The sequence below is a fragment of the Kockiozyma suomiensis genome (genome assembly GCF_038497685.1).
Source record: "Kockiozyma suomiensis strain NRRL Y-17356 unplaced genomic scaffold V2V93scaffold_1, whole genome shotgun sequence".
NCBI lineage: Eukaryota > Fungi > Ascomycota > Lipomycetes > Lipomycetales > Lipomycetaceae > Kockiozyma > Kockiozyma suomiensis.
The window spans coordinates 201,079-225,556 of record NW_027117664.1 but is presented as its reverse complement, the minus strand read 5'-3'; the positions used below and the strand labels follow the sequence as shown (position 1 = coordinate 225,556).

At 44.5% G+C, this 24,478-nt stretch overlaps 12 protein-coding genes across 12 annotated transcripts; 6 read left to right on the top strand and 6 right to left on the bottom strand.

Annotated features, from left to right (window-relative positions):
* Nucleotides 1–25: 25 nt before the first annotated feature.
* V2V93DRAFT_5067 (uncharacterized protein) lies at nt 26–832 on the bottom strand. Its single transcript, XM_066912714.1, has one exon. It carries the CDS (start codon nt 599–601, stop codon nt 110–112), a length of 492 nt encoding a protein of 163 aa, XP_066768341.1. The 5' UTR covers nt 602–832; the 3' UTR covers nt 26–109.
* A 231-nt stretch (nt 833–1,063) lies between these two features.
* V2V93DRAFT_356038 (PLC-like phosphodiesterase) lies at nt 1,064–3,570 on the bottom strand (the record flags this gene model as incomplete). The annotated part of the gene is made up of 3 exons (XM_066907995.1): nt 1,064–3,336; nt 3,361–3,539; nt 3,560–3,570. 3 exons carry the CDS (start codon nt 3,568–3,570, stop codon nt 1,064–1,066), a joined length of 2,463 nt encoding a protein of 820 aa, XP_066768340.1.
* Nucleotides 3,571–3,620: 50 nt separating this feature from the next.
* On the bottom strand, nt 3,621–4,790 carry V2V93DRAFT_330183 (anticodon-binding protein). Its single transcript, XM_066907644.1, has 3 exons — nt 4,700–4,790; nt 4,346–4,636; nt 3,621–4,273 (listed from the first exon to the last, which is right to left on the bottom strand). The coding sequence occupies exons 1-3, from the start codon at nt 4,700–4,702 to the stop codon at nt 3,716–3,718; spliced, it is 852 nt and encodes a 283-aa protein (XP_066768339.1). The 5' UTR covers nt 4,703–4,790; the 3' UTR covers nt 3,621–3,715.
* A 151-nt stretch (nt 4,791–4,941) lies between these two features.
* On the top strand, nt 4,942–8,707 carry V2V93DRAFT_398616 (RNA helicase-domain-containing protein). The gene is made up of 3 exons (XM_066912553.1): nt 4,942–5,403; nt 5,482–5,608; nt 5,665–8,707. Exons 1-3 carry the CDS (start codon nt 5,069–5,071, stop codon nt 8,449–8,451), a joined length of 3,249 nt encoding a protein of 1,082 aa, XP_066768338.1. The 5' UTR covers nt 4,942–5,068; the 3' UTR covers nt 8,452–8,707.
* A 286-nt stretch (nt 8,708–8,993) lies between these two features.
* V2V93DRAFT_319081 (Decaprenyl diphosphate synthase-like protein) lies at nt 8,994–10,044 on the top strand (the record flags this gene model as incomplete). Its single annotated transcript, XM_066907264.1, has 3 exons — nt 8,994–9,708; nt 9,783–9,879; nt 9,954–10,044. 3 exons carry the CDS (start codon nt 8,994–8,996, stop codon nt 10,042–10,044), a joined length of 903 nt encoding a protein of 300 aa, XP_066768337.1.
* A 572-nt stretch (nt 10,045–10,616) lies between these two features.
* V2V93DRAFT_361985 (Tim10/DDP family zinc finger-domain-containing protein) lies at nt 10,617–11,678 on the top strand. Its single transcript, XM_066908238.1, has 4 exons — nt 10,617–10,966; nt 11,031–11,114; nt 11,232–11,236; nt 11,364–11,678. Exons 1-4 carry the CDS (start codon nt 10,855–10,857, stop codon nt 11,415–11,417), a joined length of 255 nt encoding a protein of 84 aa, XP_066768336.1. The 5' UTR covers nt 10,617–10,854; the 3' UTR covers nt 11,418–11,678.
* Nucleotides 11,679–11,844: 166 nt separating this feature from the next.
* V2V93DRAFT_361984 (aspartic peptidase domain-containing protein) lies at nt 11,845–13,758 on the top strand. The gene has a single exon (XM_066908237.1). The coding sequence runs from the start codon at nt 11,945–11,947 to the stop codon at nt 13,385–13,387; it is 1,443 nt and encodes a 480-aa protein (XP_066768335.1). The 5' UTR covers nt 11,845–11,944; the 3' UTR covers nt 13,388–13,758.
* On the bottom strand, nt 13,654–15,620 carry V2V93DRAFT_361982 (aspartic peptidase domain-containing protein). Its single transcript, XM_066908236.1, has 3 exons — nt 14,265–15,620; nt 14,144–14,209; nt 13,654–14,081 (listed from the first exon to the last, which is right to left on the bottom strand). The coding sequence occupies exons 1-3, from the start codon at nt 15,586–15,588 to the stop codon at nt 13,762–13,764; spliced, it is 1,710 nt and encodes a 569-aa protein (XP_066768334.1). The 5' UTR covers nt 15,589–15,620; the 3' UTR covers nt 13,654–13,761.
* Nucleotides 15,621–16,319: 699 nt separating this feature from the next.
* On the top strand, nt 16,320–17,206 carry V2V93DRAFT_361980 (phosphoribosyltransferase-like protein). Its single transcript, XM_066908235.1, has one exon. It carries the CDS (start codon nt 16,428–16,430, stop codon nt 16,995–16,997), a length of 570 nt encoding a protein of 189 aa, XP_066768333.1. The 5' UTR covers nt 16,320–16,427; the 3' UTR covers nt 16,998–17,206.
* Nucleotides 17,207–18,124: 918 nt separating this feature from the next.
* V2V93DRAFT_383378 (transport protein particle component-domain-containing protein) lies at nt 18,125–19,336 on the bottom strand. The gene is made up of 2 exons (XM_066912194.1): nt 18,655–19,336; nt 18,125–18,597 (listed from the first exon to the last, which is right to left on the bottom strand). The coding sequence occupies exons 1-2, from the start codon at nt 19,179–19,181 to the stop codon at nt 18,255–18,257; spliced, it is 870 nt and encodes a 289-aa protein (XP_066768332.1). The 5' UTR covers nt 19,182–19,336; the 3' UTR covers nt 18,125–18,254.
* Nucleotides 19,337–19,386: 50 nt separating this feature from the next.
* On the top strand, nt 19,387–22,470 carry V2V93DRAFT_361977 (glycoside hydrolase). Its single transcript, XM_066908234.1, has 5 exons — nt 19,387–19,613; nt 19,685–19,880; nt 19,944–20,011; nt 20,069–20,190; nt 20,252–22,470. The coding sequence occupies exons 2-5, from the start codon at nt 19,774–19,776 to the stop codon at nt 22,304–22,306; spliced, it is 2,352 nt and encodes a 783-aa protein (XP_066768331.1). The 5' UTR covers nt 19,387–19,613; nt 19,685–19,773; the 3' UTR covers nt 22,307–22,470.
* A 279-nt stretch (nt 22,471–22,749) lies between these two features.
* On the bottom strand, nt 22,750–23,538 carry V2V93DRAFT_320133 (HAD-like domain-containing protein; the record flags this gene model as incomplete). Its single annotated transcript, XM_066907302.1, has 2 exons — nt 22,750–23,115; nt 23,170–23,538. The coding sequence occupies 2 exons, from the start codon at nt 23,536–23,538 to the stop codon at nt 22,750–22,752; spliced, it is 735 nt and encodes a 244-aa protein (XP_066768330.1).
* Nucleotides 23,539–24,478: the final 940 nt, after the last annotated feature.

The following is a 24,478-nucleotide window of genomic DNA, read 5'->3' as shown; positions in this document are numbered from 1 at the left end:
TATCTATTACATTATACATAAATAAGCAAAAACACCGGAACCCAAGAAAAACCAAACAACACTCATTGTGAAGAAATGAAGGTCTGAGAAACCGCAGACGACTTTATATCTACCACACACCGGTCATGCCACTGTCACTATTCCAGACACCATAAAGACCCTTTCCAATGCCAATCCACTTACGCCAGACAAAGAAGATGAATGAAAATGAGTGAAATAAGGCTGAGAATGAAAGCGCAAAGGCAATAACGACTGCATAAAGAGTATATAATAATACTCCGCAAAACCGGAAAAGAGACGCATTAGTGATTTCCATAGAAGAAGACGAACCGAATTCTTCTTCAAAAACGAGCACAAACTTGTCAATTAAGGTGATGTGAGACGTGGAGGGATATTGAGTCTGCACCGCCGCTACCTGAACTGCGTCCGAAGTCGTTGACGACGAAGTAGGTAGTTGAAGAATTAACTGTAGAACATGACCAAGAACTCGCACAAGGACGAATGTAAAAACAAAGGAGATGGCTCCGCAAAAGAATACGTGAATATTAAGCGGTGTCGCGAAGTATCCGCGATGAGCTCGCGGAGCGGCGGCGTTGTCCATTTTTTTAAAGCAAAGCAGACGTGTCAGGTTGTACGTATACTCGTCGCAATCCTATATTTCGATCGTATTTCTCATCCCGTCTTGTTTCTGCGTGTTGCAGCTGCTGAACCGTTTTGGGTGCGCAGGTTATCAAGTAGGAAAGCTCATTAGAATATTGTGACTTGTGACGTGTGACGTCTGTGACTCAAATAATTCCCCTCAATATTTGTATGCACGCAAATGGTTGATACTAGAGAATTATTTCTCTTGAGCGCAATATAGAAGGATTCTGTGAGTGTTGTTTATTTTTACATCAACTGATATCAATATTATTACCAAGTGTACTTAAAACATACTTGAACGCCCCCAACATTACATGCTGTTCATTTTTATACTTCTCGTATCGAAATCCGGACAAAAAGCGTAGAAAACAGAAATTGTTCGCCTTGTACATCAAAAAGAGGCACATGCCGGTATCCTAGATCAAATGTTAACGTCCAAAGCTACTAATTTCTGGAGATTAGAAAGAGACAATATACCTTGCTCCAGACTGACCAGTCTACCACAAAATACTCCAAAAACAGTTCCGTCCGTCGAATAAACTTGAAATCTTAGAAATGCAAGCTCGATTAGTGAGCCTTGCAACTCAAAACTAATTTTCTCGTTCCAGATCGGATTAAATCCATTGTTTCGAATGATTCTGGTCCGCATGCGCTGAACTGGCGAATTAACCGAAAACACCTCGACTTCCACCGATGGGTCGAAAGATTCATCTGGCTTTAAATCTTTTGGACGCGGAAGCTGTTGTGCGGAAATGATCTCAATAGAAAAACGAGTCCGATATAGCTTCGTAGAAGCGTCATGCTGACCTTGGATTGTGCGTAACGTGGATGGCTTCAACACATATCCGGCTCTGTCGCTAAATGAAAACATAGCATCATTCATCTGTAAGCCGATATCATACGTCTGCCAATTTAAAGCAACCATCTGTACACCCCTTTTCCAGCACAAAGTTGGCTCATAATTTGAACTCGTAAGGCGCAGACCAGACGGGTATACGCGCATCAGATAACGTCGATTATGTCGCTCAAGCTGCGCAAGACTTTCTTCGTCCTTGCAAAGTGAATTAAAAGATCGTTCACCAAATGAAAAGCAATGATTGAGAGTCCTCGACTCTGGAAGTGCAAAATTACGATATTTCATACCGCGCACGTATACGCCCAGTTCACCGAGGCCTCGGGCAATCTTGTTTCCACTGCCCTTTTTCTTCTTGCTATTTCTTCTAAGTATAATACCACTGCCGCTACTGTCGCTGTTATCTTCACTCAAACTGGTTTCTGTGCTTTCGCTTGTACCGTTCGTCGACCCGAATGCCTCGTTTTGAAGGCTGTCTGCATTCTCTTCGTCGCTGGCCTTAACCTTGATCATAATTTTATGCTTAAGTTCCTCCGGGCTTGGAAGACTGATTGAATTCGGCTTCAAAGGTGCCGTAATTAGCTTGTCGCCAAATGTCGCTTTCATCATCTCTGTCATTTTTACTTGATTTTCGACGCTGCAGTGAATTTCCAGTGAGAGAATTAAAGGATACGGCGACGAGATGAAACCATATTTGTGAATAGCAGAAATCACGTCTGAAAATAAAATCTCCGATGTAAGTGTCCGCCCGTGTGAAATCACCGGGCCATTATCGCTATCCCAACAGTCCAGCTCTATACAGCGACAACCACGCTGTAGCACTCGGATGTATGCTTCGATTGAAGATTCACCAACCACTTGTCTTCCAAGAAGATATGTGTTATGAGACGACGAGATATAGTATTCATTTAATGGTCGCGTTAATTCACCCGAAAACTGTCTGTGTACAACGTTATATGATGATAGCAAGTAATCTGAAAAAGAGTCAACGGTAAACCGCTGAAATTCGTCAAGAAACTTGAAATAGATCTTGAGAGCAAGTGAGTCATCAGCCGGTTGTTTTTGTACAGTCCTGAGAAAGCCTTTAAACATCTCCAGACTTAAGGAATCATCTTCGACAGCGAGATCATCGGCGGTGGGAGCAGTTAGCTCGCGAACGCGTTTGAAGATCTGTACAATTTCTGCTCGATGTTTAAGCATTTTCACAAATTTGCGAAATTCGTTAAAATCAAGAAATCCGGAGCAATCAACATCAGCTTCTGTAAACTTTTGGCGAAGATAGGTTTTTGAGCAATTGACATGTAGTCGACGGGCTAATTTCTCTACACCCTCAAATGATAACCGCTCTTCACCTTCCTCTTTAGTTATGAATGCCGGCCAATGAACGTTAACAAATTGCTCGCCTGGAATTGAAAGACTACTCATCATGTCTTGTCGGTATTTGAGCAGGCGACGTAGTGTGCGCACAAACTGATCGAAAGAGTCCTTTGATAATGCAATGAGATGAAGACCTTTCAGCTTCTTATCGGTCGTATATAAAATAGTGATCCACAAGTTTTCATGCTCAGCAGATATTTTAAATTCCTCTCGATAATTACGAGCGTCGTCCGCAACTCGGATCTCTTTGATCGAGTCGATCGCAATCATGCCTTTTTTAGTCTTTGAGTCCCACGCTAGCGTTCCAGAGTGCGCATCAAGCAGAAAAGAATACTGTATTCTTTTGCGTCTCGTGATTCGCAAAAGCGGCACCCCTTTTAAAAGACTATCGGGAACCTCAGGAGGACCGTCATCCTCCTTAGTAGGCTGTGAAGACGAAGATGATGATCGTCTAGTTACTGGTCCTGTGTCCGGTATCGAAGACTTACGTCGTCCCTGAAACTTCTCCATTGCACCGCGACTCAGCCGTCTCATGATTGACGGAGACCCAGGAGCGTGTATTCCCGCGATTGAGAGCTTTGTATCGTCCATTGCTGATCCGGAGACGATTTGCCCGCGAATCGCGTAGGATAGTTTTGGAGTTTTTGAACACAATGTCATCTCTCGCCTAAATTCAATTTGACGTACATTGTCGTCATTGATGAGTAATTATATTACGTTTTTTACTAATATGTTCCTAATTTAATTAAGCATACAATTTTTATGTTTTTATCATTCTGTCAATATCTTACTTGTCATGATAATGATTACAATTAGTAACAGATAACATAGCCTATTGATAAACTACAAATAGTCCTTCTTGTTCGCGGTCCGCACAAAGCCTCTATACCGCCACTCCACATCAGCGTCCTTATTATCAATCGTGCCCAGTCGTAACTCATACAATCGCATTTCAAATCGCGGACCAACCTCAGCCAACTCGACTCCGTCCTTTGTTCGCACATACACATGATGCCTAACAGAAATGAAATCTCCGCGATTAGCAAAAGTAATCACTCTAGAGCTGTCTTTCTTTGCGCCGGGAGGAAACATATGCTTGAGAATTTGCACTACACGCTGCCCTAGGGCAGAAGTAAAATTATCAAAAACTAAATGGGGAAAACTTTCAGACACGGTACCGGCGTTCTCGAGATCGTGGCGCAAGACAACGTTGTGCAGCGAGAACGAGGCGGTCGGCCCGTGAGGGAAATGTGTAACTGTGAGAGCTGTTGGAACACCGCGGTGTTCGTGTAGAAGAACCAAGTCTGTAGTAGCAGAGTTTTGACACAGCTTCACCAGGGATGGTAGCACTGAGTTACCACGATTTAGACGAACCGATGTTGGAAACATCAACCTGATTTCCTGTTTTTATTGCCAAAGTTAGCATCTATCAAGTCGGTAGATAATTTGCACTAAAAAACGCCATATGATTACCTTTGCAAACTGCGAAAGTCTTGTACTGGGATCTCTACTTGTCGTCACGACAACCTGCGGATCCTGAATTCCACTCAAGGCGCTATACTCATCATCAATGTCCTCCTTCATACTCTCATCAAACTTAAAGTCTTTTCGTAATTCATCGTCCTCTGCAATTTCTTTCGGAAGAGGTTTCCCTGACGCAAGAGCAGCTCGAAGTTGCTGTCGTTTGACTACAATATTTGCTTCTTTCAGCGCAAGAGATTTCTTGTAAAGGTACTCCCTTCGCTCGCGTGCTTGCCGTCGAATCTGATAACTGTTAGTAGGAGTAATATAGTATCATAAAATTATTGCAACGGATAGCTTGCATACCATATTTACTATTCTATTCTGCGTAGTGTGCAACTTTGCTTTGAGCCGAAGAAATATATTTCTGTTTCGCAGATTTCTCCCAAAATCCGCATTAAACTTTTATAAAATTTTTAAGGTTTGGAGATGAGATGCTCAAAGATAAATTAATATTTACGGCATTAAATGCAAAAGCATATTTACATTTACAGCGATCCAGAGAAATTGTTGGCGATCGGACACTGTTTGATCTAACCTCATCCTCAGCTGTGGTCTTGTATCCCGGAGTTAACCATTCCGGCTTGTGCGTTTTGTCCATGGTATTCAGTTGGTTATAATACTTAAGGCTGTTATCAATACCATTAAGAAAGCAAGCAACGGAAAGAGTGTGAAATGGACGCGTTCACGCACTTGGGCCAACAATTTGACGCTCTATCCACAGCAGACAGTGTGTCAGTTATCTCAGAAGTTGCACCATATCGCGGCAATGGTCGTGTCTCTGGTGATGTGCCTGCCGCCAGAAGACGCAGAAGAAGAGATGAGGAATCTTTGGTTGGCGGCGGGTTTGAAGACGAGTACGACGATGACCAGTCGACTATCGACGGTACACTTAGTTTAGCTTCAGTGCCTGTCAATGGGCCTGGACATGTCCGTCGATCTGGAGAAGATGACGAGGAGGAAGAAGAAGAGGAAGAGGAGGAGGAAAAGTTACCGGAACACGCCTGCGCGTAAGTTTATTTTCTCGCGAGAGTACGAGATAGTGGCATTCAATTAGCGTAGGCTAATTCATGATATTTATATTATAGCTACTGCGGAATTCACTCGCCTCCAAGTGTCGTTCAGTGCTCTCAATGCCGTAAATGGTTTTGCAATTCTCGTGGAAATACCTCCAGTTCTCATATTGTGAACCATCTTGTCCGCGCTCGTCACAAGGTATGTATTTGGATCTGATTTGTAACTATCAAAGTCTGACACATGAGCAACAACAGGAAGTAAAGCTGCATGCAGACTCGGACCTTGGTGCTACAACTCTCGAGTGCTACAACTGCGGATGTAAGAATGTTTTTCTTCTTGGATTTATCCCTGCAAAGTCGGACACGATCGTAGTTATTCTCTGTCGCCAACCTTGCGCGTCGGCGTCATCAAGCAAGGACATGACGTGGGATACAAGCCAATGGCAACCACTGATTGAAGACCGCTCCTTCTTAAGCTGGCTTATTGCGGTACCGACTGAAGCTGAGATGCTGAAAGCTAGACAGCCGACAATGGCGCAGATTGCGAAATTAGAAGAGCTATGGAAAAGTGACGCGAAAGCCACTATCAATGATCTTGATAAAACAGGTCCAGATGAAGATCCGGTTCCAGTTCTGCTGCGTTATGAAGATGCTTACGAATACCAGCGCTGCTTTGGGCCGTTAGTCAAGATTGAGGCCGACTACGATCGCTCATTAAAAGAGGCGCAAATTCAAGACCATTTAAATGTACGCTGGGATATCGGTTTGAATAGTAAGCATCTTGCATCGTTCGTCTTACCAAATGTTGACTCGGGAGATGTGAAACTTGCAGTTGGTGACGAGATGCGGCTGCGCTATAACGGCGACGTGAGACCAAAATGGGAAGGTGTTGGATACGTTATTAAAGTGGCCAACAGCGTCTCTGATGAAGTCACACTTGAATTAAAACGAAACGATAAGTCGATCCCGAGCGAGATGAGTACTAATTTCAGTGTTAAATATGTCTGGAAAGCTACGTCGTATGATCGCATGCAGCTTGCGCTCAAGACATTTGCCATTAATGAGATGTCTGTTTCCGGATACATTTATCACAAGTTGCTTGGCCATGAAGTTGCGCCCGTAATTCTGAAAACTGCGATGCCGAAGCAGTTTGCCGCACCGAACTTGCCGGACCTTAATGTCTCACAGGTCGAGGCGGTTAAAGCCGTGTTGCAGCAGCATATTTCACTAATTCAAGGCCCTCCGGGAACAGGAAAGACAGTGACGTCAGCTACAATTGTGTACCATCTTGCAAAGATGAACTCTGGACAAGTTCTCGTGTGTGCTCCTTCGAATGTCGCCGTTGATCAATTGACGGAGAAGATTCATCGTACAGGACTCAAGGTCGTGCGTTTGACAGCGAAGAGTCGAGAGGATCTTGAGAGCTCAGTCTCATTTTTGGCGCTGCATGAGCAAGTCAGGTTGAATGACACTAATATCGAGCTTCAAAAATTGACACAGCTCAAGCAGGAGCTCGGCGAGCTGTCGAGCCAGGATGAGAAGAAATTTAAGAAATTGACTAAGCTTGCAGAGCGAGAGATTCTTGCTGCCGCAGATGTTGTTTGCTGTACTTGTGTTGGAGCTGGCGATCGCAGGCTTGCCAAGCTCAAGTTCAGAACTGTGTTGATTGACGAGAGCACGCAGGCTGCGGAGCCCGAGTGTATGATTCCGTTAGTGATGGGCTGCAAGCAGGCAGTCTTGGTGGGTGATCACAAGCAGTTGGGTCCGGTGATTATGAACAAAAAGGCTGCCAGAGCCGGACTACACCAATCATTGTTTGAGCGGTTAGTGCTGCTGGGCCTGGCGCCGATTAGACTCAACATTCAATATCGTATGCATCCGTGCTTGAGTGAATTTCCCAGTAACATGTACTACGAAGGATGTCTTCAGAATGGTGTTACTACGCACGAACGTCTGCGCAAAGACGTCGATTTTCCATGGCCTATAAGTGACACACCAATGATGTTCTGGTCCAATCTAGGACAAGAAGAGATTTCAGCGAGTGGTACAAGCTACCTCAATCGGACAGAAGCATCGAATGTGGAGAAAATTGTGACAAGATTTTTCAAGGCTGGTATCAAGCCCGAGCAAATTGGTATTGTAACACCGTATGAAGGACAGCGCTCATACATTGTCTCATCTATGCAGACCAATGGATCATTGCGAAAAGAGCTGTACAAGGAAGTCGAAGTTGCTTCTGTTGATGCATTTCAGGGACGAGAGAAGGATTATATTATTTTGTCTTGTGTACGCTCGAACGAGCACCAGGGAATCGGATTTCTCAGCGATCCGCGTCGTTTGAATGTGGCGTTGACGAGAGCAAAGTATGGACTTGTTGTGATTGGCAATCCGAAAGTACTTTCTAAACAACCAATGTGGCATCATTTGCTGACGCACTATAAGGAGAAGGCTACGCTTGTCGAAGGTCCACTGAGTAACTTACAGCAGAGCATGATTCAGTTTGCGAATCCACGCATGTCGTCGATGTATCGTGGTGTGCCAGGATCTTCGTCGTCATCGTCATACTTGTCGCAACAGCGTCAGCCTGGTGGATCGCGGTATGGTGGTCGCGGCCAGCGGTCTGCTATGGATTACGATACTGGCAGTGTGCTGGGGTATATTCCAGATGACGTTGCGTCTTTGAATGGGATGCAGTCGGGAAATAACTACCAATCGATTTTTGCCAATGGGTTTAATGCGGTGAACCACTGGCCCGGCATGCCGCCATCGACCGGCGCAATGTCCAACGGCGCGAATGGAAGTCGTGGCAACGAGGCGTTTAATGCTGGGTCCAACAAGTTTGGTCCGATTGGCGGTACCAACAATACTGCGGCGGGTAAATCCATTGGGCTTGGACAGAGCGATAGGCTGAAGCAGTATGTGGAGCAAGATACTGGGTCGCTGTATGGCGGGCTGGGATCGGTGTATAGTGGGATTGACGACGACGCGCGAAGTGTGAGCACAGCATTTGCGAGCCAGATTGGCTCGGGGGCTTATGATTAGACGGAGCACCGGAGCACCGGAGTGCTTGACGACCAGTCAATGCTGATTTATCAAGAAAAGCGTTCTTAAGTGTATGGACGACCCGCGTTGATGTGAAAATTCGTACTACAGGGTTGATGCAGCGGCTCTGGATCATGTTTGGCTACCTTTTCTTTTAGAGCCAAGTTACATCCACCAGATGGCGGAAAGAGCGAAGAATGCCTATTTAGTTTGCTGTGTATGGTAGTCGCTAAATAAACAAATATCAGTAGACGAGTAGTTATTTACAAAGTAGATAGAGCAGAGCGGTCCAGAAAGAGTAAAATTAGGGTTCGTATCAAGACTAGCTACCACGCTCAAAGTCTCCTCTTCCAGCAGCATCCCACAAACCACTCCGTGGCCGAGCTCTCTTCATAATGTCACCTCCTCCTTCTCCTTCTCTTCCTCTCTCTCCTCCTCTTTCTCCTTTGCCCTCCCAGTCCTCAACCCCGCCTCCACTCTCCATCCAGGCGCGCTCGCCCCAGATCCAACACGAAATCGACATCCGCAACCATTCATCAGCCATGCAGCTCAGACAGCGCAGCCTCATCGGCCGTCTCAAAGATATCTTCGTGTACTCCCTTGTGCCGCTTGGAACAAAGCCTGCTGTTGCGCCTACTTCCCTGCTCCAGCTAGTTGTCTTCCATTTCTTCCACGTCATCCTCATTGGCTTGCACATCCTCGTGGCAGTAGCCATCCTCGTCTCTCGGCAGTACCACGTCCTCAAAAACAACCTCCTTGCATTTCTCTATCACCATCACCGTACGCCGCAGCTAATTGCCCAAGATATCCAAGCCCTGTCCAAGATCCCGCGCGACGTAGCCGTTGTGCTTTCGTACAAGGAGTCCGAAGAAGGTGGCGGCCTGCTGGGTCTAATGGAACAAGTCGCAGACATTGCATCCTGGTGCATCGGCGCTGGAGTCAAGCATCTGTCTGTCTATGAGCGCACTGGACAGCTTCTTGATGCCCATGAGGCAACATACTCTGTCATCCAGCGCACCCTTGTCTCCTACTACGGATCGCAAAAGCTGCCTACTGTGCGGCTCTCGACACCTCGCTTTAGAACTGCGTACCCAGGTCCCTTGCAAGGCGAACCCGAGCTTGAGATCTCGTTCATCTGCGAAAAAGATGGACGTCAGTTCCTGGTTGAGCTGACGCAGGACTATGCTAACAAAGCGATTAGGGGAGAGATGGATCCTAGCGAGGTCACTGTAGACCGCATTGGTAAAGACGTTGTTGGTGCGTCCTCTGTCTTTGTTTATGATTCTTTTTCGTAGGTTTTAAGAGCATGCTAATGATTGGATTGCGATTAGATTGGATTGTTTCAGAGCCTGATCTTGTTATCATCTTTGGACCTAAACTTGATCTCGACGGATTTCCACCATGGCATGTCCGTCTGTCTGAAATTTAGTGAGTTGTCCTTTTTTTTTCTCACTATGTTAATAAAACAAAATATGTGTTATTTACTAACAGTTGATTGCTAGTTATACAAAGTATAATAATACTGTTACTTATAGCGTATTCTTGCGCGGTATGAGACAGTATGCCGACTGCAAGATAAATATCGGCAGATAATATTTGTTGTCGAAGTCTGTGCATCGCTTTTATTGCGCTTGCTTTGTTTATATCAATTATTAGAGTTAAGTGTTATATGTACCTCTATTTGTGTGTTTTATAATACAGATGATCGTGAGGCGTTGCTTTTGTGATGATTATCAGGTGCGGAGTTTACCAGGGTTGCCGGCAATTTGCTATTTATTTATGCTTCACTCTTCTTTTTTTGTCACTATCTTGACGACGAAGGAGAGGGAGATGCGATGACGAATATGTTCAAATTAATATTGAATATTAGCTGAGATAAAGAAAAAGTGTTTTAGGAGTGGAATAGATAACGTCATATTGCTATATTTAAAGACTAGGAACAGAATAGGGTGTAATAATTGCTCAATGTGACGCAGAAATGACGGGCGACATTTTATATAACTCAGACTTATAGTATAGCTGGGCTATGTAATGGAGCTTTGATGAACTGTGAAGTAGTAACTCAATGAACTGCGATGATCAATGTATTAACCTGATATTATAGAATAAGGATTAGTTCTAATCAGATTTCTGTATGTGGTAATCAGCTTAGGCACGTATATTATGTGATGTCCTAAACGCATACACGTGACCTTTGAACTTATCGAAGCGAGTAGTAAAATTTGAGCTGACAACTTAATAGTCGAAAAGTGCGCATCTTTGCATATTGCTTAAAGGAACAATTTGATTAATTTATAAGCAAGGTTGGTATAATTTCAATTGGATTCTATTATATAGACGGTATATATCTATATACGTGAACGAAAGGTTCTGATTATAGAGAAATCATTATAGGCAATAGTCATGTCGGAAGCAAATGCGATGGAGTCTGTTTTGAGTGCGTTGAACGAAGGTGATCGGGCTGAAGTAGCCAAGTTTATGAAAGAAGAGCAAGCTCGTGCAAATATGAATTCTAGTAAGTCTTGTGATTTTTAATTTATGATAGCGAACGAGAGACTGACTGCATGTGCGCATGATAGCTTCGCAGGAGTTCACAGACATGTGCTTTAAGACGTGCGTCAAGAATTTTAGAAGCGATACCATTGATAATACAGAGGCAACTTGTATGTATTTCTGCTTTATTATTAGCTGTACTGGTACTGTGTGGTAGTTTACAATACCCGTATTATTACATGCTCACTACGTTATCCAGACTACTAACAAAAAATATGTCTATTTAGGCGCGGTATGCTGCTCACTTTTGCTTTTTATATATTTTTATATTGATAGCTCTTTGCCTGTGATTTCTGTTCTATCTGAAAAGTCACAAAAGAGAAAGAGAGAGGAGAAACACAACTGACTAAAAATTACAGGCCAACTGCATTAACCGATTTCTCGACACCAACGTCTTCGTATTCAGCAAGTAAGTTACTACACTCCATCTTACAAATGCCAAGTTCTATTTATATGGTGGTGTCTACACGCGTGACGGGAGAAGCGAGCAGGACGAAACGCGTGTGGACGCGTAAGCCGAGTTTGAGGTAGTTTTCCCGCTTTGACTGACGTTGCTGACGCTGAAACGCAGATTCGCCGAGAGAAAGTAGGTGTTCTCGCTATAGCCCTGGACCATTAATTAGTCCATCTATCTACTTGTATATAAATATATTTTAATCCAAATTCTCTGTTCCTATTTTCGCGCTTTCAGCCTCTTGTAGCCCAGCCCCTAAAGGCTGAGTAGGAGGCTGAGTTCTGGTGGCGATGCCAGGCCGCAGCAGACGCCACCGCCATAAGTCTCAGCCGCACGTGGCTAACAGAGGTGTTTGCCGAGGCCAGCCTTCATATTTAAGACCCCTTCCTCCTCCTTTCTTGCTCTGCCTCCTCATCGTAATAAATCTATCAATCCTTCTCTTCCGTTCGCTCATCATTTGGTGCTGTTGCTGCTTTTTCTTTTCAAATGAAACTAGAATTTGCTGCTGCTCTTCTTCTCGCGGTATCCTCCGCTGCCGCTCTCCCTCTCGAGACCCGTGATTCGGTCACCGCCCCGGCGGTGCTGCATTTGCCGCTTCGGGCCCGCGGATCCCCTGCTGAGCGTTTGCGAAAGCAAGTCCAACAGCGGAAGGCTCTGCGACGTCGCGATACAGTTGCGGTCGAGCTTGCGAACTCAGTCGACAAGGGCGCATATCTCGCGTCCATCTCGCTGGGCACCCCTGCGCAAAACCTCACCGTGCTCCTCGACACCGGTTCGTCGGACCTCTGGGTGCAGTCCTCCGACAATAAGCAATGTGCGACTGTCGAGAACTATTGCACTACGACCGGAACTTATGACGAAGACGATTCTTCTACGGCTAAGTCGTTGACCTCGAATGAAAACTTTTCCATTTCATACGCCGATCAGTCCTATGCAAATGGTGTATATATGAAAGACACTCTTACTCTAGGCAATGCTCAAGTCCCGAACGTCACATTTGGACTTGCAGAGAACTCAACTTCGTCCCTAGGTGTTTTTGGTATTGGTTTTGCTGTCAATGAGGCTTCCGACAAGTTGTACTCTAATGTCCCTGATTTGCTCGTCTCTGAGGGCATTATCCAGTCCAAGGCTTACTCGCTCTGGCTCAATAGCCTAAACTCAGACTCTGGCAGCATCCTCTTCGGCGGCATCGACACGGCGAAATTTACCGGTAAACTGCAGACTATTGATTTGAAACCTACTTATGAATCAATCTACGCTCAGTTCCTCGTTTCCGTCACCGGAATGACGTACAACACCTCTGCCGGCAAAACCACTGCCCTCATTGACGAGGATATTAACGTAGTCTTAGACTCAGGAACCACTTACGCTGTCTTACCAGCAAGGACCACGGCTTCTATCGTTGACGCTATTGGCTCGGGCGAGTACGATGATGATTATGGCCTTTACATTCTCGACTGTTCATACCAAGACTCTTCCGACTCAGTCGTTCTTTCTTTCAATGATGGTGGCGCCAATCTTTCCGTGCCGCTCACCGAGCTCGTCGTCCCACTCGAATATAACTCTGAGGGTTCGACTCTCTGCGCTCTCGGCATTCAGGCATACTCTGATGACACCTCTTCGTCCTCTTCCGCTGATATCACCTCAGAGACCTACATACTCGGCGACGCCTTCCTACGCGCCGGATACTTTGTCTACGATCTCGATAACAAGCAAGTCAGTATAGCGCAGGCCGTATACGACACCGCAAAGTCTAATATCATCGCAATCAACTCTACTGGTGTCTCGGGTCAAGGGACTGGTTCATCATCGTCTTCCGACTCGTCGTCTTCTTCTTCATCATCGTCGAGTTCTGGCGGTATGAAAATTACGTCTGCATCGTGGATCTCAGTGGGTATTACTGCCGTCGCGAGTATGCTCCTTTTGTGATTAACATATCATTTTTATTTCCATTTTTTTTTTTATTTTTGGATTTTTTTTTGCTAGAGGACAAAACAAGGCTATGACTTTGCATCTTTTTATTTTGCTTATTTTGGAGTTTTCATGGGGTCTCATTCTATTGAATCTATTACAATTGGATCATCTTTTTGTATAGTGTATATATAATTGAGTGCTTTTGTGTCGGGAATGGGATATTGTGTACCGTTTTGTTTATAGATATTGTAAATAGGTGTTCGAACATATATATATATATATATATTTCATAAATGATTTATTAAATCGCAAACCACAAACACCTTCGATACGCTACTAAAAATGTGAATATTAAATGACCGGTAGAAAAAATACAAACTGGTGGAAAATCAGCGAGATAAACAAATCCTAAATCTTGTACACACAACCAAACCAATACCAATGCCAATAAACGCCCACGATATAACTTCAACCTTCGTCTTATCCCCCGCATGAAAATTATTTACGACGTTCCTAACGCTAAAATCTGTCGCTGCCTTTCGTGTGTCGCTCGATAGTTGGATCGGAAGGTAAGGCGTCTCAGGTTTGCCCGCAATTACCTGTTCGATACCACGTTCTCCCATTACGAAAAGATCCTCGGTGTTGATATTTGAGGACGTGCTATTTGACTCGGATATGCGGGCTATCGAGATTCGCTTGTTCGTCATGTCTATAAATTCTCAGTTAGTATATCAAAAGCAGAGATCTGTTCGAAACAAAGAATAAATATACCATAAACGACGTATGCGTTGCGCAGAATAGAATCTCCAAAGAAATACTCTTCATTTTCATCATTAACTACTTTCAACTGTCAGAGACAACTCAGTATAACAGACATGTAGAGAATACTTACACCTTGACGGTCTGACGGCGGTAAAGGCCATTGCGCACATAGGCCGTCCATTAGCATACACACCCACCAACGACACCAACTGCGACGCCCGAACGGGAATCTTCACACCATGCCAGAACTCAACCTCGACAATTATATCCTCGTATTTTTCTCGCGATCTAGACTCGCATGGCACGTAAAACGTTGCCAATCGAGGATCGTATCGGTAATTCCACATAGCGCCCGTGACAGTGCTGGTGATTGTCTTTGCGACGACAAAAGGTAGCGAAGACCATGCACTTCCAGGCTCAAGGCGGACTAGTAGTTTTTTCGGACCAGCAAAAGCGGTTCGCGTCGAGCCTTGAGGCCTGTGGATACTAATACCTTCAATGTTTACCATATATCGATCAGTAAGATGTCTGATCCTGGGAACTATCACAGTAGACTGCAAATTGCCCTGGAACTTACTCTTATCAACTGCGCCAAAAAGCAAGCCACCAGTAGACCGCTCGTGATTATTGACGTACATTGAAAACGCAGACAAGTGCGAGAATCCTCTCTCGACCACGAAGTTAGAGAGTGCGCTTGACCTTGCCGAGGGACCAGTAGCATGGGGCTTAAGTAGACCGAGTCTTCCATACTCTGAAGTACCTTCCTCCGCCATGCCAAAGACAAAATCATCCAATTTGATGTGATCTGCAAAGGATAAGGTATCAGCGACGACGAGGACCCGCACATACGACGCATCGTCTAATATAAGAGTTGATCTCAAGAGTCCAGGTCGCGAGGTGTTGGAGGCAACTCTAACATAGGTACCAGATGATCTGCAGAATCCTGTGATGCGCTTAGTACAGTCACGGTTGTGCGAGCTGTGGATCCAGGTCTTGTCAGATTTGAAGTCGAGAAGTAACGATAATGGCTGACCGGGTGTACCCATCTCGACATTTGCCAAGTACCCAAACGAGAATCGCTCGTTCGAGGGCTTGGCAAACGGTCTGTGGTCTTCTACTGTGCTGAAGTCATTGGCAGCAAAGTTAAGAGGGTACGTTGATAGTGGGGCAGGAAGACCACGTCGGGAGTGCGAGTAGTATGTTGATTCGATTGGGATGAAGATATGCTTATTATTCGCATCGTCTTGGTTGGCTTGGTCGGCCTCTAAGTGAGGTAAAGAATTTTGAGGGGGACGATTCAATTGCGAAAGACGGCGCAACGGACGGGAGCCGGTGCGAAGAGGCTTGTCGGCGGAGGCTGGACGCTGGATTGCTGCGACTGTCGAAGCGAAGAACAGAGCGAGGAATAGGAGCCAGAGCAGAAGCAAAGGCTGTAAATACCGCAGTTTGCGCATATTTTTCTGGATAGGAGGAAGATAAGGAGAAGTCTGAATGAGAAAGCGGAAGAGGGAAATGATCTGGATTGTCTTTGAGATATTTAGCTCAAAAAGTATAACGGTGATGCGTCATCGCGAATCCTTCTTGCTCAAGGCTTCGTGCTCTTGTCTGCCTTTGTTCTTTGTTACTATTGAAATGTGTTCTACGATATCAACGATAAGAATATTTTTATATGGCTTGTTTTTATGTGAATTACTTTGTGAAAATACAGAATTCATATAACGGAAAGAGATACTACCTAAAACTACTGATCTGCAAGCACGATACCCACCTGATTTGCTTTCTTTCCATTGTATATCACAGTAGATACGGCTACGCAATAGTACAGATACTATAACATCAATAAATCCAAAAGCAAACTGCTGCCATCATAATTTGTAAACGAATATCCGCTGGAGTGAGCGGTTTGCACCGCTGTATCTTTTTAGCTTTTTGCCTCCTCGGTGGTCGATTGGCTGATTGAGTCCTTCGCGCATTGCTTGCTTATTTGCCATTTGCTCATACTTATACTGCTACTGCTATGAATAATAACATACTACACAGCATCTTGTCTCTTTAATTAGATCTTCTTGATCCTATTCGGTCATTCTTACTATTCTCTGTGCACGTGTAAGCATTCTCTGAAAATGCATCCCAGAATAGTATTCTCTATTTTTTTTATTTATGAAATTCTTAAATTGGGGATATATAAATATTTTGCGGCTCAAACATGCGGCTCATTTTCAAACCAGGTTAACGAACATTGTTTTCCTCTTCGTCACCTTTTTCCTTGTTGCAAAAAACATCTTTCTTAAATATGTCCGATATCGAACAATATAAGACTCTCCTCAAGTCTTCTCTTCGTCAATACGAAGATTTTCCTTCGAAAGGAATTCTATTCGAGGATATCCTCCCAATTTTCCGAAGCCCTGCCACTTTCCAAGCCCTCATCGCCGCCATGCGCCTTCAAATCGAAGAAAACTTCACTGGCGATCGCAAACCTGAGGTTATCGTCGGTCTCGACGCTCGCGGATTCTTATTTGGTCCTACTCTTGCTCTACAGCTTGGTGCCGCTTTCGTACCTGTTCGTAAAGCTGGCAAATTGCCCGGTCCAGTAGTCGAGGCTGAGTTCCAGAAAGAGTATGGCAAAGACGTCTTCGCGATCCAGGCTGACGCCATTGAAAAAGGTCAACGGGTGATTATTGTTGACGACATTATCGCTACCGGCGGCAGTGCTTCTGCGGCGGGCGAGTTGGTTTCAAAGCTTGGGGGCGAGATTTTGGAATATGTTTTCCTTCTCGAACTTGATTTCCTCAAGGGAAGAGATAGTTTGAAAGCGCCAGTTTACACTCTTTTGTCTGGTCAGCCAACAAAGTTGGGCCAGTAGATTTGTGGTGCATTTCATTTGTAATATAGAGGCGTGCTTCGGATCATATAAATCTGACATCTGGGTTTAAGATAGGCATATCTGTAGTTTGATGCAAAAATTCGCATCTCTGATAGATTGTATGTTATAGTTTGTTATTCGGTATCATCTTATGAATATGATATTTGTTAGCGTATTGTACATTGAATATAAGTTCTCGGACCAACGACTATGACCTAAAGAGGATGGAATCGATTGAGGCGCCTGTCAACTAGTTTTAAGACTGACGCTCTGAGCTCTAGCGCTCATTACAGTCCTTTCCAATTGTGCATTTTCTGAGGCATTTCTCGCTCTTGTAGACCGATCGGTAAATCGTAATCAAGTCACTTCTCGAACGAGCCGTATATTTATGATCAATTGCGCTGAACATACGGCATAGCAGGTCGGGGCGATGCTCGACGGTGCCTCGAATTTGATCTGGTGGCACCGAGGCTAGCTGCGATTTGTCTGAATTTCTATTTGCAGATGGAATCGATACGGGTCCGAATCATCTCTGTCTCGTTGCAGATCCTCATTTCAATCAACAAAGCCGGCCTCTACTACATCGTCTGACGCGCCCGGTGCGCCCAGTGTCTTGCGCAGAAGCGCTGTATCCACGCCCGTTCAGTCACGCCCCTCCAATACTATGAAATTAGATTCTCAAAGCTTGCAAAGAAGCACGCGCGAAATTTTTTTGACTGTGCGATAAGCATGTCAGTGCCGTGGTTGCTCACGAGATAATGCAATAGCAGAGTCCCTGTCCCTCGGATATAACTTTGACCTTGTTGAGTATCATCCGGGCAGATCTGAGCGACATTAACACTGCGAGATGTTCGTCCAGTAACCACGCTTTTACTGTCTGTCGCTAGATAGTCACCTAAGTTACGCGTGCCTTGCACAGATCCTCCGCCATCTTAGCTTGGATTTTTTGCTGGAGCCACAGAAGTAGCAAGTGTTAGCTGTGCAGTATTCGGTGTCCTCGACATGGGCTGCTCAGCAATCTATATATTATATAAGGTGTAAGCAGACGTCGCTTTGTCCTTCATAAATCATCATCATTATCTCGACCGACGCACGTGCCATGGGGCGGTTCGCTACACTCTTCTGCTGTTTACTTATTCTTATGCTATTAATTCTTCAGATGCAAAATGAACCTCATAAACGTAATGTACATAGAAGCCAATTCCTACTATATATATCTTTACTCGCATTATATAAATCAAGTAGCCCTAACTCCAATCAATTATCCTGCCGCATCGTCTCAACATGAAATACAGCAACCGGCATCCCTGTGATCTCGGCAACTACCGTAGCCTGGACACCCAGGTTTGCCAATACACCTCTAATAACTCCACATGGAAACCATAGATACGGCTGAGCACGGGTGACAGTATCTAGACCACCCAGATCCGTGCTCATGCGCATCAAGAGTCTGAAACTTGAATCGGTTAGAACGTACACGCCTCGATGGTTCGTCTTGAGATTGTCGATTTGCTTGCGGAAAAGCAATTGCCATAGGTCTTTGCAAACGAATTTCATAACGTCGAGCACGTCTGTATATCGCGGACGATCCTGCGAAAATCTAATGAAATGTTAACTCAATAAGAATAAACACCTAAAAATTGACAAGAATCATTACCTCTCTGCTAGGCCTTGTCCTACACGATATCCAAGACCCTCAACATGCTCAAACACTGCCCCCCTTCGTCCTTCTTCTGCTATTCGCCCATCTTTCTGTACGATTTTAGATGCCAATTCACCGTTAACCTTTCCAGCCGTCGTTCCTTCTCCGATAACCTCAACCACACGCTCAGACATTGAAACCAACTCAATTAATAGAAAATCAAAACATGATAAATTAAGATATATCGCATGGGGGTCCGGATAAGCTCCATGTATGCCAGCGACTACCGCTGTCGCTGCCGCCGGTCGCGCGACCGGTGACTGGGCTGGATGATGTTCTGGCGCCGTTTGTTGATATCCTATGGGACCACTCTGCGGAGTAAGGGTACTGGGTTGCAAAGGTCTGGTCGCCGCTGCTGCACTAAACTGCTGCTGTGCTACCTGCTGCTGCTGTGATGCTCTCAGAGGTGTCGGACCTCGCGGGGTTGCTGATGATGATGATGATGAGGATGTTTGCTGTGGTATCGGGCTTGTCGAAGCCATTTTCGATGTCTCTCTGATCCTGCGGAGTGTAAATAAACAAAAAGTAGTAAATCAAATATCAGACGGGATCAAAATGCTCTACAATCGAAAAATAAAATGGCAATTAATCAGTCTGTATGCTCAGTCTGTTCGATTAAGCCAGCCTTGCGGCGGTGCTAGACATCAACACGAACCCCGTCGAAGGCTTACATTGGTCTGAAAGACACTACACGACCAGCTGATTACTTATTCTTTGGAACAAGGGCACTCTGAAAATCAGATTTCAAACGTCGCTGAAGCCTTATAACTGTTGCTGGTGTCTTAATTGACAGGCTGGTCTTGTATTGTCTTTGTGCTGGCGATATTCGTGCAGTCAGATCCTCTACACTCAATTGCGCTGACTTCCTGGAACAAAATACTATCTTATCGCGACGACAACGATATAGAGCGACGGTAGTTTATCGCTTTGCTTCTGACCTATATCAGGTGTAGTCTTTTGCGGTCGATTGTCTGACATATATTAGCGAGTGCTCATGTTAACCGTCGCAAAAACCTCACGATCGATCTAAATCAGCCTTGCTCATTGTTCTTCTATAAGATTTACCGAACGTAAATGGTTGGGCGACGGAAGCTAGCTGCAGTAGCTGCGATATTTATATCTTTTGTAGCTTTACTTCCTGGTTCATACGCGTTTCCAAAAGCTCATTTGGAGCGGTTGAAGTAAGTCGTCCACCAGCTTCGACGACCAGATTGGAGTATATGGTTACTAACAGCTTCATATAGGCAGGAGACAAAAGATGCATTCTATCACAGCTGGTCACATTATTTACACTACGGATTTCCTGAGGACGGTAAGAGGCTGTCTTTTTTTTGTACTGAATGACAATTCTGATGTGTGAATCATAAAGAGGTCGCACCAATATCATGTCTTGGAAGAGGAAGCGATCGTGCCAATCCAGATAATATTGGTTTGAATGACGTTTTAGGCGATTTCTCTCTTACTTTGATTGATAGCATGGACACTCTGGTAGTATGTACCTATTTATTATTTTCTTATATTAAGCAACTTTTAACAAAAAAAAATTGGAAAGATGATGGGTGACCAAGCTGGTTTTGAAGCCGCCGTCAAGAAGGTCGAACGGTTCGTCCAATTCGATCTCCCATCTCGCGTTCAAGTCTTTGAGACAACAATCCGCGTCATTGGTGGTCTTTTATCGGCTCATATATACGCTTCATCTCCCGCTCTGGGTCATCAAATTCCTGGCTATAAGGGATCAATGTTGAGTTTAGCCGTCGATCTCGCTGATCGACTAATGCCAGCTTTTGACACACCAACGGGAATTCCCCTTGCACGCGTCAATCTGCGGCACGGCAAATATCGAGAGAATATTACCGAGACATGCACTGCCGGTGCTGGGAGTTTAGTCCTCGAATTTGCTACATTATCCCGGTTAACTGGCGACGACAAGTATGAAGCTGTTGCTCGACGAGCATTTTTCGCGATTTGGGAACGTAGGACGGCGCTCGATATTGTGGGAACGTCAATCGATGCAATGTCGGGACTTTGGCTTTCTGCAATGTCTGGAGTCGGCGCCAGCGTTGACTCGTTTTATGAGTACGCTCTCAAATCATATATTTTGCTTGGGGACGAACAGTTTTTAGAAGTTTTTACTTTAGCTTATACAGCTATCAAGGAAAACATGCTTGACGGGTGGCTATATAAGAATATTCATATGGTCACGGGGCATGTTATTACCACATGGATTGATGCACTAGCCGCGTTCTTCCCCGGCTTGCAAGTTCTTGCTGGAGATCTCAACGCGGCAGCGAAGAGTCATTTGGTGTACTATAAAATATGGATGAGCTATGCTGGCACACCCGAGCGTTGGAATTATGTGGTTGGAGGCGGCAGCCTTGAATTAGGATGGTATGGGCTACGACCCGAATTTGTGGAATCGAATTATATGCTTTACAGAGCTACTAAAGATCCATTTTATTTGCATGTTGGAGCTCAGATTTTAAGTGATTTGCAGTCGCGAACAAGAGTCGCATGCGGGTACGCATCAATTCACGATGTCACTACAGGTGAACTTGACGATCGAATGGAGAGTTTCTTTTTGAGTGAAACGTTGAAATATCTTTATTTATTATTTGACGTCGATAATCCGATCAATAACGACGACTCCAATTTCGTGTTTTCGACTGAAGCGCATCCGTTACGGATAGATGCCAATCTGCTGAATAGTACGGGACGAATGACCAATTTACGAGGGCAATCACAGTATTCAAAGTCAATTCCTCGACAAGATCCCAATGCTATTGTCGAAACAACGACCGATCGAGTTCTTGAATTCTCAAATGACGAGGCATTTTTAACAGATAAATCGACATATTTCGATGAAAATGATATGGCTATTTCGGAAGAGTATAGAAATTACTTAATATCAACTGCAACATGTCAAAGCGTCACCGACCAAGACTCGTTCTACTCCCGCATCACTTCTTGGGGCGAGTTTTATCATCTTGATGGGCTTTACAATTTCACTTCGCCAATCAGTGATCGATCATTTAGATTTGCGACAGCGGACGAGAACCGAAGATTTGCGTCCCATTCATCAAATTTCAGTTCGAATGTTCGACCTCGGGTTGATGGTTCTGTAGCATCACGTCGAGCTATTATTGATTTGCCGCCTACTGATCCCAACGCTCGATCGACTCCACTTCAAAAAGCTTCAATATTAGAAGTATTTTTCCCGTCTGACAGACAATCATCAATAGAGCAACGAGGCCAAGATCTCGAGGCAAGTTCGTTTGATGGCCATCGGGTTCGCTTCAGAAGACTTGATCTACACAAAGAAGAACCGTATGTGAACACCGTTTATCAAGACGAGAGTTCTAGTGGCGCAACGAGATATCATAATTCATTTGGTGGCTCTAGTGACTTACCTTATGATTCGCCGTCGACGGCTTCGTCGACGAGACCTGGTATGAGGATATTAACGATCGGTGGAATAAAAGTTCTTGGAAACGTCAAAGTTCGAAATTTAATGTCTAGAAGATTTTATGATCAAGAGGTATTTGAGGTGTTGAGGGACGGAAGAGTGCGACTTCGAGGAGAAGACATCGTCAATTTGATGGTTGGATAGAATATGAAATGTTTGGTTTTTGTTTTATTTGGTTCTTTGCAACAATGCGGTTTTAACCTCAACACGTACTTTATCAAATTCATACTTGAGCTTCAACAGTATCTTATCTTTTTAAACTCATTAGGCAAAGCTTGCGAATAATAAATTTCACACATGCTCGAAAAGTTAAGCTAAGGCCAAAGATCAAATAGACAGATGCCATGCTTCACGTAGAACAACGTAGTAATACTATCTTGCTTTGTTAAATTATGTTCATTAATGGCGTTCCAAAACTGTAGCTCGTAAAGACAGAAACACATTTACAACTTTTAAACAAAATAGAGACCTTACTCAATGCAATAAGCAAAAGATTCGAAAAAAAATGAAAAAATGAAAAAATGAAAAAATGAAAAAAAAGAAAGAACCCCAGCAGCAAACAAAACACCTATGTCTATCAAACCTAATTAAATACTAGTATATGCCATCGCATCCTGAGCCACTTTCATAGTCGTATACTTTGGAATAGCAACATCAAGCACCAAACTCACATCCTTCAAATCCTCACTAGCTAAATCCTCAAGGAACGGTATGATATCAAGAAGCTCATTATCATGCGTATCTGAAAACCAACTTGAGATTGGTAAAGCGTGTTCAGGATGAAAAATGTATGATGCAGGGGAATTATCTAGAATGATTATGTTCTCTAATGGGCGGCCTAGTTGTGACAGGTCCTTGACATAGTTGCCTTGGTGGTTGTAGCAACTTTCTCTAAATAGTCGGTGATGCACAACTTGGTGTACGTCGAGCTGGTCTAATAATGGATCTCCATACTGGATATATAAAACATTAGCGTCTCCTCCACAGAAAATAATCGATGATCATACCTTGCTCACAGACGCGGTAAAAACCACAATCTCGTACAAGTCTCCAACTCTCTTTAAAAAATCATCGACGCCAGGTCGCTTAATTACGTAAACATTGTGATATTGTCCTTCAATCTCCACTGGAATTACGAAGTCTGCCTGTGGTAAATATTTGAAACTACTATGCACCAGCGTCTCATCCAAATCAAGCACGAGACATTTCCGATCTATCAAATCATCTCGTGCAGGAGCTAATAGTGAAGTCGGAGCCTTTATACTTGCATCAGTTGGAAATGCAGGTCCAAACTCGGTCACTTGGTCATGTTGTAATGGGTGATACACCTCAACGCGTCCACGCGCAATTATACTTTGCTCTTCCTGACTAAGCATCGTTAAATATTCAGACCGATTCGTAGTAGTATGCGTTAAAGGTGCCGGTGACTCATCGCGATCTGATTTCTTATCTATAGAATTCGAAATGGCAGCTACGGCTGCACTCGTGGCCGCAATATCATCCGTCTTGTGTGTACCTGCAACCCCATGCATGACAAGATCGGCCGAATCAATTGATTTGCGCTCCTTTTCCAAACTATCTTGAATTGATATATCAGGCGATGCAAGAGACCCATCATCTTTCAGATCCTCTAATGACTCTCGAGAAGCAGTCCTCTGAGGCGCAAAGGAACATGTCGCATCACGCGCTGCAGCTAGCAGAGCATCGTCCACCGAAGAACTCCACGATGCCGGACGAGTTCGATTCTTACTTCGGTGCTCTGGAGAATACTGTTCAGCTTTCTTTTCATGGAATTCAGGGCTCGGTTGATTAATTGTCGATTTTTCGGTAGTGTGCTCTTCGTCGTCCTCGGACCGTTTTGCAGCTGAGTCCTTTTCAGAATCTCGTAACTCCAGAGATGTAGAGTCTCTAGCATTCGTACTAGCGCGCCTAGTTCCGCCGGAATAACTCTGTCTATTAACAGAATATCCGGCCCGAGAGCCGGCTCCACTGCTGGCGACTGTACTCTGTCGTGCATAAACATCACCGCCATTGTCTTTGCGAGCCGTGTTTGACGAGTCATCACCACAGCAACAAAAAATTGAGAAAAATCGACCAAAAAAGCTGTCTCTAGATGCAGAGTCAGGTACAGGTTGTCTTGGATGAGCCATTGCGGAAGATGTAGGTTGTGGGGAGCTACGCTGTTGCTGTGGCTTAGGCAGTTGTTGCGGGGCGGAAGAAGCTGAATTAAAATGTCAGTATTAGTTGAACAATTAGCTCAGCACGCGAATTAGTTGCACACTCACATATTGGGTTCATTATCTCTGGGTCGACAGT